Source organism: Gorilla gorilla, chromosome 9 (genome assembly GCF_029281585.2).
Source record: "Gorilla gorilla gorilla isolate KB3781 chromosome 9, NHGRI_mGorGor1-v2.1_pri, whole genome shotgun sequence".
Lineage (NCBI taxonomy): Eukaryota > Metazoa > Chordata > Mammalia > Primates > Hominidae > Gorilla > Gorilla gorilla.
The window spans coordinates 67,620,999-67,636,480 of record NC_073233.2 but is presented as its reverse complement, the minus strand read 5'-3'; the positions used below and the strand labels follow the sequence as shown (position 1 = coordinate 67,636,480).

Sequence of the window (15,482 nt, the reverse complement as noted above, 5' to 3'; positions counted from 1 at the left end):
TGTTAAGCACCTTTTCAAGCACCTTTTCATATGCCTGCTTCCCATTTGGATGTCTTCTTTTACTTCCATTTTTGTACGTTGTATGTGTTTGCATGATCAAATCTACTTTATCAGGAAACATAAAACATAAAGTGAAACGGAAAAAAAAGGAAAGATTCCAGGAAACAGTCATTTGCCTAATATATGTTCACTGCGCGGAAGGCAAATAATAGATGTGAAACCCGAAGGTTTAGGACAGGAGACAAAGGAAAGTTATTGCCTTATTCTCCCTAACCACATCCTTCAAGTCTTCTTCCTTATTTATTATATCACATGGACAAATACACTTGACCACACCTCCTGACATTGCTCAATATTTGCTTGAGTGAAAAGAGGCTGAGGCAACCTGAAGGAGGAGCTCTCATTACCTTCTGCCCATCACTTAATAAATAGCCAGCCAATTCGTCAACATTCTGGTACACTGTTGGAGAGATGAGACAGTCACACCAGCTGCCCCTAGTGGGGCTCTTACTGTTTTCTCTTATTCCAAGCCAACTATGTGAGATCTGTGGTGAGTAAACTTTGAGCTAAAATTACTCTAGAGTGATAGTCTACTGAAAACTGTTGACAAGAGACTCTATGTAGAGTTACCTGAGAAAAGATCCCATTCCAGTTTCATATGTGGTTGGACTCCATGAATGATGAAAAGGGTGGCAGGAGATGGTGAGGAAAGTCTCACGATGCATGTTGTTGTAAGAGGAATTATAGATTGTGTGTTCACTTGCCTAACTGCTCTTTCTGTGCTCAGATCCTCTCTAGCACAGCATCCCTACCAAGTAACTCTCTATTCATGTGAATTTTCAATGACAGAAAATTTATGCTCCCAGAAACTTTTCCAGATCATGGAAAGTTATCTTTTGGTCTTGATATGCAACCTTTTTTTCCTGAAATTCAATGTGTGATTTTTGGGTTAACCCCTTGTAACTACATAGAAAAAAATAATAATCTCTTTCAAATAGTGATGACTGCTGTCTTGTCATGAGTGAGTTTAGATGTTCCAAGTTGCATGTCCACCTTCCCTCAACTCTTTCCCAGGACACATGGGATAAAGTTCCATCATCTCTTGCATGGGTGTTGACCCCAGAGATTGTGTGGTTCTGTAAAAGAACATTAAAGTAAGAGAAGGGAAAACTAAATTCAGGTTTAGTTTGATCCCTTAGTTATTGAATGACCCAACATTTCTGAATTTCTTTAGCTTCATTCATAAATAAAGGATAATGAGGGGAGACTATTGAAGCAAATTATCTCATGAAGTCTGGTGCAGTTCTCAAGTGCATGACTTCTCTTTTGTGAGACTTTACTCTGAAATTGAGCTTCAAACCAGTCCAAAGATTACTAGGTGGTACTATCTGTGCTCTCTAACCAGTAAGAAGAGAACACCACAGAAGACAGGCTTGTATACATACAGGCTAAAGTATAGACTCTTCTGACTCTGATTTTTCTTCTTGGCCTGACATTTCTCCTGTTGGATCCTAAGAATAGGGGATGGCTATATAGGTTTTAGCTTTCAATTCATTTTAAATAATAATGATAATAATTAAATTTATCTTTGAGACTCAAGGAAGCTGATTTGAATTGTTGACCAGGAACTAAAAAGTCTGTTTCAGGGCCAGAAAATCTGCTGAGCTGGATGGTTCCACAAAATCTCAGAGAACTGACTCACAATTGTTCCATTGTGTCTGCAACAAACCATGACCTTTCTACAATCACTCTATTCAGATCTTCTTCACTCATTCTTTTAAAGTAAAGAAAACTGGGCAAGAGAAATTACATTTCCTTGATTCTCAAGTATAGTGATAAAAACTCCAGTTGAGCTGGAAATAATAGTATGTGCAGCATTTTACAGTTTATTCGGTGGTTTCTTGTCCAATATCTGTAAGGTAAGTGTTAACAGCCACAATTTTTAAATGAGAAAACTAAGAGTAAAACAAGTTACATAAGTTATTATCCACAGTCATAAGTTAAGGAGCACAGAACGTGGCCAAAATCTGAATCCAAACCTCATGTTCTTCTCACTCTCCCACTAATCCATTAGATAATCTGGAGATGTGTAGGATTTGGGGCTACTCCTCAAGATTATGGAAAAATACATTGAGAAAGTGTCCTGTGTTTAAATAAATAGTAAATCTTTTTATTCTCCTCTATTTCCTTGGGAGCTATGGATTCTCCTACTTCCACAGTATAATGTGACTTCCCTCCATCTCTGGAATTGGGGCATATTGTAGGCTAAAACTGGAGAGTTTTTCACAGGCTGCATAATGCTAAATAATGATCTCGATGCCCAGCCAGCTGGGCAATCAGACAATAAAGTTTTGGGGTCAATCACCAGTATAACATAGAATTATTACCTGCATTTTCTCAACATTAACCCAATTGATTTAGAAGATGGAGAAGGAAAGAACTGAATCCAGGAAGTAGAAAGTCCTGCTTACTGAGAGTCAGAAGACATGTAGTCTAGTTTCAGCTCAGCCTCCAATTATGGAAGTTTCTTTAAGGACAATCTATCTAAGCTTCATATACAAAATTAGGGAATGATGCTAGATTTCCCAGGCAGGAGTCTGCCAGTACACAATGATAAGTCTGCAACAGTTGTTAAAATATTAAAACATTTTCATGTTGGTTGTTAAAGGAGTAATGTCTGGCATGGGGGTGGGTTCAAGACCCACCTTTTTATTATTCCACCAACAGTCTGAAGCCACTGGATTGGTCTAGGTCTGTGCCATATCTGTTACTAAATATTTTTATATAACCCCTGCTGCAAGTCTTACTATTTTCTGAGTATGTGTTTCTTATTTCCTTCCTTCTCTGCCGCAGAGGTAAGTGAAGAAAACTACATCCGCCTAAAACCTCTGTTGAATACAATGATCCAGTCAAACTATAACAGGGGAACCAGAGCTGTCAATGTTGTGTTGTCCCTCAAACTTGTTGGAATCCAGATCCAAACCCTGATGCAAAAGATGATCCAACAAATCAAATACAATGTGAAAAGCAGATGTAAGTTTCTGTATTTTCTGGAAGATTTAGAAAAAAATCTACCTATTTAAAGATTATCTGCAACTAATCCTAAAAATTATGCATCCAAAGTATCCCTGCTACATCCCTTCTAATGGTACCAAACTTGAGGTAACAGAAACATGCCCAAAATACAATCCCATGCCACTCACCCTAGAGCTAGGTCTTGCTTCTTTTGGTCTTAAAAACCACTTTTCTTCAAGAAGCCACAAACAAAAGCTATGGATTCTTATCCATTAATGCTGTTACATAAGCTAGCTTAGTTCACAACCACATCGGAATACAGATCATAACTAAGAAAGCTGGTGATGGAAAGGCAACTATGGAACAATCCAGATTTGGACTAGGTATGGGTGGGCCTTGAACCAGTCATGTTAATACTGAGCCTCAGTTTTCTAGTTAGTATAAGGGGAAAAGAAGCCACTCTTACCTACCTCATAATATTATTATAAGAATTATGAGAATCCTGAGAGTTTGGATACTCTAAAAGGCAGAACATTAAAAATCAAGAATTACTATCCTAGCAAGCTGGTACCACAAAGAGAAAAAAAAAACCCAAGATCTTGTTGTTTATCTATTTTTCCTCTTTTTTCACTTTCATAAGGATTGTATGATTCCAAAACGATTCTGTGATTTTTATGGAAAAGACAAAGATTTAGTTTGCATTTATATAGTACTGCTCTAAAAGGCTCTGCTTTGAGGATAAAGAAGAGGGGAATCAAATATTCATACAGGAATGCATCACATAATGATGAATATATATGACGGTGGTCCCACAAGATTTTAATAGTGTATTTTTATTGTACCTTTTCTGTGCTTGGATATGTTTAGATACACTAATACTATTGGGCTACAATTGCCTATAGTATTCAGGACAGTAACATGCTATACTGGTTTTTAGCCTGAGAGCAACAAGCTGTACCCTATAGCCTAGGTGTGTAGTCAACTATACCATCTAGGTTGTGTAAGTACAGTCTGTGATGTTTGCACAATGACAAAATCGCTTAACAACCAGTTTCTCAGAATTTATCCCTACCATTAAGCGACACAGGACTGTATAGAGCGCAACAGAAGAAAAAAGTGATAGGCAATATAAGTCTCAAGGAAATCAGGAGGCCCAAAAAATCACAAGCCTGTACCTTGTTAAGCTTGAATACTTTTCTTTTCAGTGTCAGATGTAAGCTCGGGAGAGCTTGCCTTGATTATACTGGCTTTGGGAGTATGTCGTAACGCTGAGGAAAACTTAATATATGATTACCACCTGATCGACAAGCTAGAAAATAAATTCCAAGCAGAAATTGAAAATATGGGTAAGAATTAAATATTTAGAGACCCTAGACAACCTTGTCTTCTCCTCCACTGATTCAAAACTATATGAAGTTTCCCTCCACTCTTTCCTTCTCTTCATCCCGTTCATCTCACTATGTCTTTGCAGGGCACTTCCCTTTTTCTCTTTCAGTATGCATCTTGAATTTTCTTTTTAAATATGTTCAGCTGAGCGTTGACCCTATGTCAAGTACTACTTTACATATGATGGCAGACACACACACACACATACACACACACACACACGCACACACGCACACACACAAGTCACCATTCTCTAATCGTCCAAGAGCTTGGCTTTAAGTCAAATGATGAATTACACCAGAAATAGCTGAACAATACAGAACACAGTGTCATAAGTACAAAATATACAATGCTAGTATATGAGCTAAAGGTGGACAGAGTACATTATCACTGGGAAAAATCAACCGGCCATGGTGGCCACTAGTGAGGTGCACTGTTTTTATTTCAGTTCCCACCCAATATTTATTCTATTTTTCAGTAAGTCCATTTTCCTTTGAGATGGCCTCTAACCTAGGTTTCTACTTACAGTTTCAACACCTTACTATTGAAAACGCAAGAGGATTGGAGGTTGAAAACCTGTATTCTGGCCCTAACTCTGTAACCATCTGAATATCTAGATAGCATCTTAATCTCTTTAAGACTGTGTCCCCTCAGTTATAAAATGAAAGAAATTGAGCGGAATTTAGTGGCCCTTAAAAGCCCTCACATTTCTCAGGTTTTCTGATTCTATGGGTGACCTCCCCCTTCTATTAGCCACCTTTCCTTAAATGTAAAGAAATTAAAATAGAGTAAGTAGGAATAGATGGAAAATGCATACTCCATTACCACTTCCATGATTAAGGGAGGTATTTCTTCTCTTTTCTAGAAGCACACAACGGCACTCCCCTGACTAACTACTACCAGCTCAGCCTGGACGTTTTGGCCTTGTGTCTGTTCAATGGGAACTACTCAACCGCCGAAGTTGTCAACCACTTCACTCCTGAAAATAAAAACTATTATTTTGGTAGCCAGTTCTCAGTAGGTGAGTTACTAAGCCCAATTCCCTTGGTACAGAGGACATGGTCACCAGTAGGTCTTGCTCTTTGAGTTTTTCTACCAGTAAGTACCTGGATTTTATTTTCTACCCTCTTTGCTCTAGTCCCCTCAAAAGGGAATTTTCTTTTTGAGAAGAATGGATGATGGACGGCATTTAAGCTTCTTTCTAGATGTGTGGTATAGTAGAAATACCCGGTTTCTGCTCCAGCTCTTCTTTGGGTTATATAAACAATGAATGTTAACCCTTGATCTTAATTTTTCCATCTGTAAAATGAGGATAAAGCATGAGAATATCCACATGAAATATTTTAGAAAGGGTAAGTTTTAGAAAAGGGAAATGCAATGGAATTCATTTATCTTAACACTGTCTCTTTCTCTAGTTTATTGGGACAATTTGAATACCTTGAGAGTCTTGAACAATACCACCTCTCCAGTGACAAAGTCCAATATTTTAATCAATAGATTGTATATTCACCTTGGGAAATGAACCAGAAATTTCCCACTGTGTCAGCCTTAATATCCATAAAGAAGTCTTCAGACAGTTAGTATAGGCGCTTAGCCTCTATGGATCCAGATATACAAGTTCATCTTTCTCCAAATTCAAAGTTCAAATTGAAGTTCAAAGCAAATCACCATGTAGTATTTCTGGATAGTAAGAAGAATGTGAGATTTCTCAGACTTCTTTTCCCATGAGAGAGGAAAGGTCCCATGCTAAAGAACACAGGAGACACCAAGTATCAAGCCAGAAAACGAGTCCTTATCTTTCCTTCTTCCAGTCTCTTGCCTCATCCTCTTTTGTAAAGAGGTTTACTGGGCAACAACTCTGTAAAGTACTATTTTCTAATCAGTCTAATGAAACCCTTGAGAGCCTTAATAAAACATAGTTTATTTGATGCATTCTCTTAGGTTTTCTCAATCCCTCAGCCAACATGGCTAAAAGATTAGAGAAAGATGGAAAAGATGAGAGCAACCAAGATGTAAAAGTGAAATACTGTCCATGTGTATGCACCTACAAATCCATAGGTGTTTTATGACCAAAATATGTGTAAAAAAAGAAACCCAGAATTGTATTTAAAAAAAAAAAAAGGCAGGGTGCAGTGGCTCACACCTGTCATCCCAGCACTTTGGGAGGCCGAGGCGGGTGGATCACCTGAGGTCGGGAGTTCAAGACTAGCCTCGCCAACATGGTGAAACCCCGTCTCTACTAAAAATACAAAATTAGCTGGGCGTGGTGGCTCACTCCTGTAATCCCAGCTACTCAGGAGGCTGAGGCAGGAGAATCACTGGAACCCAGGAGGCAGAGTTCACAGTGAGATCGGACCACAGCACTCCAGCCTGGGCAGCAAGAGCGAGACTCCGTCTCAAAAAAAAACAAAAAACAAAACCAAACAAACAAAAAACACTCCAGACAGCAGCAAGAGAGCTTTAGAGATTCGTGCTACATCCCACCCTAAACTGCTTTTAAGCTAATTTCCTGGCTCTTTACCTACTATGTGTGATGGGTCTCTTTTGCTTGGCAAGTTCTTAGATACTTTCCAGGATGTTTGGATTCTCAAAGACACCTGTTCCTCAGCTGGGCTCCATGGCCTGGGATTCAGAGTTCAGGCAGCAGACATATCTTTGCAGGGCACTTCCCTTTTTCTCTTTCAGCATGCATCTTGAATTTTCTTTTTAAATATGTTCAGCTGAGCATTGACCCTATGTCAAGTACTTCTTTACATATGATTGCAGACACACATACACACACATACAAGACACCACTCTCTAATCCTCCAGGAGCTTGGCTTTAAGTCAAGATGAACTACAGCAGAAATAGCTGAACAACACAGGACACAGTGTCATAAGTACCAAAATATACAATGCTAGTATATGAGCTAAAGGTGGCCAGAGTACATTATCACTGGGAAAAATAAACTGGCCATGGTGGCCACTAGTGAGGTGCATCTCCCTTAAGTAACCTTAAGTGGCAGACCCATCGCACTACAGTATGAGGTAGGAACTATGGAGTACATGGCAACTGAACATTGGGAAGAAATCTTTAAATATTTGAGTGGTTAGTGCTGGAGAGATGATTGCTGTATCTTGAAATCTTTCTTCACCAATTAGCATGACCAACCATCCCAGTTTTTCTAGATCTGTTTTTCTTTTAGCACTGAAAGTCTCACATCCCAGGAAACCTCTCGGCCCAGGACAAACTGAGGTGGTTGGTCGCCTATCAACAATGTTTTGTTTCCTGACAGATACTGGTGCAATGGCTGTCCTGGCTCTGACCTGTGTGAAGAGGAGTCTAATAAATGGGCAGGTCAAAGCAGATGAAGGCACTTTAAAGAACATCAGTATTTATACAAAGTCACTGGTAGAAAAGATTCTGTCTGAGAAAAAAGAAAATGGTCTCATTGGAAACACATTTAGCACAGGAGAAGCCATGCAGGTAAGTCAGAGGGTGAAACAGGAGGCAGAGAAGGGAGTCTTCTCTGGAAGAAAGCAGTATTTTTTTTTTTTTTAAGATGGAGCTTCACTCTTGTTGCCCAGGCTGGAGTTGCAATGGTGCGAGCTCAGCTCACTGCAACCTCCGCCTCCCGAGTTCAGGCGATTCTCCTGCCTCAGTCTCCTGAGTAGCTGGGATTACACCTGCCTCAGCCTCCTGAGTAGCTGGGATTACAGGCACCCACCACCACGCCCAGCTAATTTTTTCCATTTTTAGTAGAGACAGAGTTTCACCATGTTGGCCAGGCCAGTCTCGAACTCCTGACCTCAGGTGATCCACTCACCTTGGCCTCCCAAAGTGCTGGGATTACAGGTGTGGGCCACTGTGCCCAGCTAGTATCTTTTTCCTTTCTTATTGGCCTCCTAAGACCTTATTATCCATTCTGCGGTTCCTATACTAACTTTCATTTTGCTCATACGATTCCCTTCCCCTCCCTGACATGCACTCTTCTCATCTTCAGCTTTACTTCCCCATAGCCAATGCTTCTAGGAAGCTTTTCCTAACTACAATTTCTCTAAGAAACTCTAGAGTCTACTACAATCTACTTTGTTGTTCTATCACACGTAGATTACACTTTCACACACACAGTAGTCCCCCCGTTATCCACAGTTTCACTTTCCACAGTTTCAGTCACCCAAGGTCAACTGAGGCTTGAAAATATTAAATGGAAAATTTCAGAAATAAACAACGCATAAGTTTTAAATTGTGCATAATTCTGAGTAGTGTGATAAAATCTTGCACCTTCCCGCTCTGTTCCACCCAGGAAGTGACTCATCCCTTTGTCTGTGCTTGTTAATCACTTAGTAGCCGATTATCAGATCAACTGTCCCAACATTGAAGTGCGTGTGTTCAAGTAACCCGTATTTACTTAATAATGGCCCCAAAGCACAAGAGCAATGGTGCTGTAATATATTATTATAATTGTTCTATTTGATTATTGCTGTTGTTAATCTCCTACTGTGCCTAATTTATAAACTGAACTTTATTATAGGTGTGGATGTATAGGGAAAAAACATAGTATATTTAAGGCTCAGTACTATCCATGGTTTCAGGCATCCACTGTAGTTCTTGGAATGTATCCCCCGCTGATAAGAGCAAACTACCCCATTACCTCCATTTCCTAAACTAGGAGCATGAGTCACAGTAACTGTGTCAGCAATCTAACTAATCTCACAAAACCGGAAAGTGGTGTAGATTGGGATGGGACCTGGGCTGTTGTTCTCAAAACTCACACTCAGCACCTACACTGTCGTGCATATGCCCTTTGAGGTCTGAGACTTTATTCCTGCATTCATTCAGCCATTGATTTACAAAACTCTAAGGGGAAGAAGATATAAGAAGCGATCAAGGAAGGTTTACAGAAAAAAAAAAAACTTTACTGCATCATCAGTATGAATAGATATTTTCCAGGCTGACTCAGGGCTAGAGGACTTTCAAGGGAGAGACGACAGTGAGGACAAAGACCCAAAAGCACAAAAGAATGTTAGGCATTTTAAGGTCAAGGTGTTCGGCATGACCAGCACAGAGTCCTTGGGAAACATAACAGGAGGCTGGAGGTGTAAGCACGGGTCCAGTCATAAGGTTATCTGTATTGTTGTTGTTACTATTTATGTTGTTGATTGCCTTACTAAGTTTGAACTGAATATAAACTGCTTTCCCATTTTCATTGCATATTTGAATCACCTAAAGGAGCTCTTAGAAAACACTAATACCCAGGCCCACACCAGCCAGGTAGTACAGAAATTTAGAGGTGGAGCCTGGGCCTTGCTCTGGTTTAAAAGCCCTACAGGTGATACAAATTCACAGTAGGATCAAGAGCTAATTGCCTACAACACATTGTTGGGTATTTTTAAATATTAATAACATTTAATTTATTGTTATGTATGTGAATAACATTTATTGACGTGTCTTAAGAGGAAATGTACTATGACCAGTTTTTCTTTTTTCTTAATATCCCACAAATGCTTGTGGACAACTTGGTTAGCTTAAGAACCTCCAAGAAAAGATGAAAACAGGAACTGTCCATCCCTGGGAAACTACAGAGCAGCATGTTCAAGTCCGACCCACCTTAGTTCCTGTCTTGCTTACCCCAATGCCCTCCTAACTTTTACTACCTCACAATTCTGCCCCTTCAATCAAGCTTACATTCTGCTGCCAGGAGAGTTTCTGTTTAATGAACTATTAGACTCCCCATTGTCAATCAAATGAGGTCAGACATCTCATCATAAAATTCAAGCATCTACTAGTCTAGCCCAACTTCCTTCTCCAGCCTGTTTTTCCACAGTTGCCTCCAATGTTCCCCATACATCAGTTCTCCTAAACCAGGAGGAATCCCCTGAGGAACTTTGCTAAAATGCAGATACTCTCATCATTGCCAGGTCATGTCCTGGCCATTCCTACCTAACACCTTTGTTCATGTTGTTCCTCTTGAGTGCTCTATCCTACTCTCCAAGGCCTAACTCAAATACCACCTTCTCCAGGAAGCTTTTTTTTTTTTTAGCTTAATTAAATGTTTGTGAGCTCCTCTCCTCTTTTGAAAGAGGCATCCCACTAGATGCATCCCTTAGGGCATTCCTCTGGCATCTCCTTTTACAGTAGTTTGTTAATATTTATTGAGTGTCTCCTATATGACAGGTATTTCCCAGCACTGGGATACAGAAATGAATGTGGCAAAGTCTGCCTTCATTGGAACTATTATAGCTTGTGTTATTAAGCAGTTCCAACCTCCCTGCCCAAACTAGTTTATAAGCTTCTGGATAACAAGAAAGATAACTGAGTTATCTGAGGTGCTTCTTAGGTAGTCAATGTTCAATTAATACTGAATTAGTTATATACATAGTTATAGATAAGGCTTCCCCCTTATTTGAAGTGTCTCATATTCTCTCTCTGTCTCTCTTTATCTCTCATCACCCCCCCACCCCACCCTGCCTCATTAGGCCCTCTTTGTATCATCAGACTATTATAATGAAAATGACTGGAATTGCCAACAAACTCTGAATACAGTGCTCACGGAAATTTCTCAAGGAGCATTCAGTAATCCAAACGCTGCAGCCCAGGTCTTACCTGCCCTGATGGGAAAGACCTTCTTGGATATTAACAAAGACTCTTCTTGCGTCTCTGCTTCAGGTATAAGCATTAAAGAGAGCACACTGTTTCGCTTTTCACCATAGCACCCAAAGCATGTGAGATTCAGGTGTCCTTTGAAACCAAAAGTGACCAGATAAACCTCCAAAACATAACAGTTGCCAGAGAGAATTCAGTTTTCATCATGTTACCAGGGATTACAGTCACCTGAGGATTTGTTCTTAACTGAGTGCTAGATGTCCTTCTTAGTTCAAACATTAACAAGGCAGACCTGATTAAATAATGTCCACCTCCAAAGGCGTATTTTCTGACTGTTGGATATAGAAGGATCTGAGCATCATTCTCATCCTAAATAAAGTATGGAGGATTGGTACCGTGACTCTGACTTTGCACAGTGAGTGATCCCTTAGGGAAATGAGACATCCGTGTGGAAGTGATATGCCAGTATTCGAAAATTGTAGCATGCGTTACTTAGTCAAACAAATGACCTTGCAACCAGGTAGAAGGAAAGGAGACATTGTCTTATATCTCTGTCCATTCCTGGTTCAGCCACTCAAGGTTTAGGAAACTTGGACAAAATGTTTAACCTCTAAGCTTCAGTTTTCTAATGTAAAAGTTGGGAACAAGGACAGTACCTAACATAGGTTTTTGTAAAGATTGAATGAGACAATCCATGTAAAATGATTAGTATAGTGCGTGGCAATTCATATGTTTTCAATAAACGTTAAGCAATAAAAAGGAGAAAAGACAAGCATTATTGTATGCTGTACCAAGGCAAAAAAAGAAAAAAAAAATCAGGATCCTCTGTGAGAAACAGAAGTTAGAGCAACTGAATTGCTTAAACAGCTGGGAGTTGAGCCAAGTGCCAACATTCACAAGCTGGTGAGTTTGGGTCTTAGTTTCTGCTTTAGTTATATGAGAAATTTGCCCCTTGAGTGATGATAATTGCTCGTTACAGTAAATCCATGTCTGCATAAAGGCAAGGAGTCCTTGGATAGGGGTTGAGTAGGTCTGCAAACTCTAATATCATTTTTATTTTTCTGAATATTGCTCTGGGCTTTTCTGTCTCTGCCAGGTAACTTCAACATCTCCACCGATGAGCCTATAACTGTGACACCTCCTGACTCACAATCATATATCTCCGTCAATTACTCTGTGAGAATCAATGAAACATATTTCACCAATGTCACTGTGCTAAATGGTTCTGTCTTCCTCAGTGTGATGAAGAAAGCCCAGAAAATGAATGATACTATATTTGGGTAGGTCTGTACCTAACCTAAGGTTAAGATGTTTGCTATCATTTCTAAAGATGCAGTAATAATGCATTCGCACCTAAATACAAAGTATATTTAAAATGCTTCTGGATCAGTAGCTTTGCTGTCCATCTACATCTCACAGCAGGAGTTTAAAATAGGAGGTGAGATATTTCATCTGCTTGCACATAATAGTAAATTAATGTTCGCTAAATAAATTAATGAATCTCAGGGCTCTCTCTTATTTCAGTAAAATTCTTTCAATAAATGTAACTTCTAAAGTCAAACATTTGAGATCTAGAACAGTGGTTCTTAACTCTTTTTGAATCACTGACCCCTTTGAAAATCAAGTGAATGTAATGAATGTTCATCCAGGAAAAAAATGAACGTACACACAAAAATTGGCATTTGTTTATTTATTTATTTTACAGACAGCATCTTACTATGTTGCACAGGCTGGTCTTGAATTCCTGGGCTCAACAGATCTGCCCACCTCAGCCTCCCAAAGTGCTGGGATTACAGGCATGAGCCACTGCCAAATTTAGCATTTCAACTGAGGGTTTCACAGATACCCTGAAGCTTCTCCCTGCCCTCGCTTTCAGAAAATTCATAGATCCCTAAACTAAAGTAACTGGTCAAGGAGGTCAAGTATTAAAATTAAAATAATGGCTTTGCCTCTGAAAAGTATGACTTATTTGGCTCCTTAACTCTAGTTGACAGTTATTTATCATATCTAACAACATAGCATAGGATGCTATAAAGAAAATCAGAATAATAATATAATATACATTATAAAGGCTACCCTCAAGGGCTTTAAGGGAGGTAGAAAAATGACCACGGAATATAAAACAGATACTGACCTGTCACTTTTTAATAAACACAATATGAAATATCAAATTATCCTTTCCTGTTCCTCTTTTCTAAGGGAAAACTCAGTAACTTATGGTGTCTCTAGCACATGAGGATAATATGTTCTTCTACTGAATCAGTATCTTCAGCAGTTACTATCTTGGGGTGGAAGGTTGAAGCTGTTATCTGAAAAGTATCTACCACGGCAGGTGGGGAGAGCAGAAACCATGAGCATCATTTCTCTAATTTAGCATGGAGTGTGGAGTGCCTGCATTAGAATCAGCTGGAGTGTTTATAAAGCATGCAGATTCCTGACCCACAGCTCATATCTAAAAATGAGAATATCTATGGATAGGGCCAGGAAATCTGCATTTTTTGTAATGTCATCAAGTGATTCTCAGGTACATTAAAGTTTGAGAAATGCCTATTGTTGGTTTCCTTTGACAATTCTAAGTCCCAGTAACCTACTGGCTGTCACCCACAGTTTCACAATGGAGGAGCGCTCATGGGGGCCCTATATCACCTGTATTCAGGGCCTATGTGCCAACAATAATGACAGAACCTACTGGGAACTTCTGAGTGGAGGCGAACCACTGAGCCAAGGTAAGGCAGAGACATGCCAAAAAGACCCATGCTAAAAATGCCCAAATGGAGAGGGGTGTGAGCCTCTGTGGGGATTGGGCCAAGGGGTTAGTAGAGATGACATCCATTATTTGGTGATTTAGTGGCCAAATCATTTGACCCAGTTCTCTTTCTTCTTCCTTTTCAGGAGCTGGTAGTTACGTTGTCCGCAATGGAGAAAACTTGGAGATTCGCTGGAGCAAATACTAATAAGCCCAAACTTTCCTCAGCTGCATAAAATCCATTTGCAGTGGAGTTCCATGTTTATTGTCCTTATGCCTTCTTCTTCATTTATCCCAGTACGAGCAGGAGAGTTGATAACCTCCCCTTCTCTCTCTACATGTTCAATAAAAGTTGTTAAAAGATTAACAACTATACAAAAAGAGCATGTTCTAATTAGTTCATTCTGAAAGGATTTTAAAATTTATTAGACGAAAGTCCACCTAAGGAAGAACTGAAGTGAAAAGAAATGAGACCACATGTCTAATAAGCGGGGTTCTACTCAAGGTTCTCCTCCTAACTATCTCAGTGGCATTGGGCAACTGGGTAAAATGGGGATAAGGTTCTAGGTCTAATGTTGCAGCAACAACCAATGAGATCAAGCAGAAAGTCTGTGAGAGACTGAACTCTCTGAGGCCCAGATGCAAGAGAGGAGCCCATTGGTCACACTGATTTCATACAGGTGGTGGGTTAAAAAAACATGTTGCTCAGAAGAAAGGGGGAAACGTGAGGCATATACATAAAAGGTCCGCCCGTAGTTTGAGAAACAATCTCATCCTCTGCCTCCAGCTGTCTCCCTTGGGTCCCACTTATTCTTCTCTTACATTTATTTTCCCTTTATTTCCCCATAAAATCACCCCAATATTCATATCATCAAAATACGTATGCAAAAAAGTCACTTATAATGTTCATTTCCACAGAATTCACTTTTTTCCTTTTTTATTTTTCTAATCAATTTTTGTCATGCTAAGAAGTCACGTCTTAAAGGAAAAAAGTTGAATCACATCAAGGCAGCACGAGCTTGTACTTACACTGAGTACCTAGGCTACATGCAGTACAGTCAGAAACTAGAAGGACACTTAAGATACCAAAGGACAAAAGGTACTTTATGTAAAGTGTAAAGTAACCCATTTAAAGTAATTTCCTGCAAATAAAAACCACAATGAGACACCATGCCACACCAGTCACAATGGCTACTATTAAAAAGTCAGAAAATAACAGATGCTGGTGAGGTTATGGAGAAAAAGAAACACATACACTGTTGGTAGGAGTGTAAATTAGTTCAACCACTGGGGAAAGCAGTGTGGAGATTGCTCAAAGAGCTAAAAACAGAACTACCATTCAACCCAGCAATCTCATTACTGGGTATATACCCAAAAGACTATAAATCATTCTACATCTAAATCTAATATAAACCGCGTGTATGTGTATTGCAGCACTATTCACAATAGCAAAAATATGGAATCAACCTAAATGTCCACCAATGATAGACTTTTAAAGCAAATACAGTACATATTCACTATGGAATACTATGCAGCCATAAAAAATGAGATCATGTCCTTTGCAGGAACATGGATGGAGCCAGAGGCCATTATCCTTAGCAAACTAACACAGGAAACTGCATATTCTCATTTATAAGCGGGAACTAAATGATGAGAACACATGGACACATAGAGGGGAACAACACACACTGGGGCCTATGAGAGGGTGGAGGGTGGCGAGGAGGGAGAAGATCAGGAAAAATAACTAAT

The 15,482-nt window shown here is 39.5% G+C and overlaps 1 protein-coding gene across 1 annotated transcript; it reads left to right on the top strand.

The window, feature by feature from the left end:
* Positions 1–433: 433 nt before the first annotated feature.
* On the top strand, positions 434–14,035 carry TCN1 (transcobalamin 1). The gene is made up of 9 exons (XM_019035969.4): positions 434–550; positions 2,854–3,033; positions 4,221–4,361; positions 5,267–5,422; positions 7,677–7,867; positions 10,861–11,050; positions 12,084–12,267; positions 13,595–13,713; positions 13,880–14,035. Exons 1-9 carry the CDS (start codon positions 472–474, stop codon positions 13,939–13,941), a joined length of 1,302 nt encoding a protein of 433 aa, XP_018891514.1. The 5' UTR covers positions 434–471; the 3' UTR covers positions 13,942–14,035.
* Positions 14,036–15,482: the final 1,447 nt, after the last annotated feature.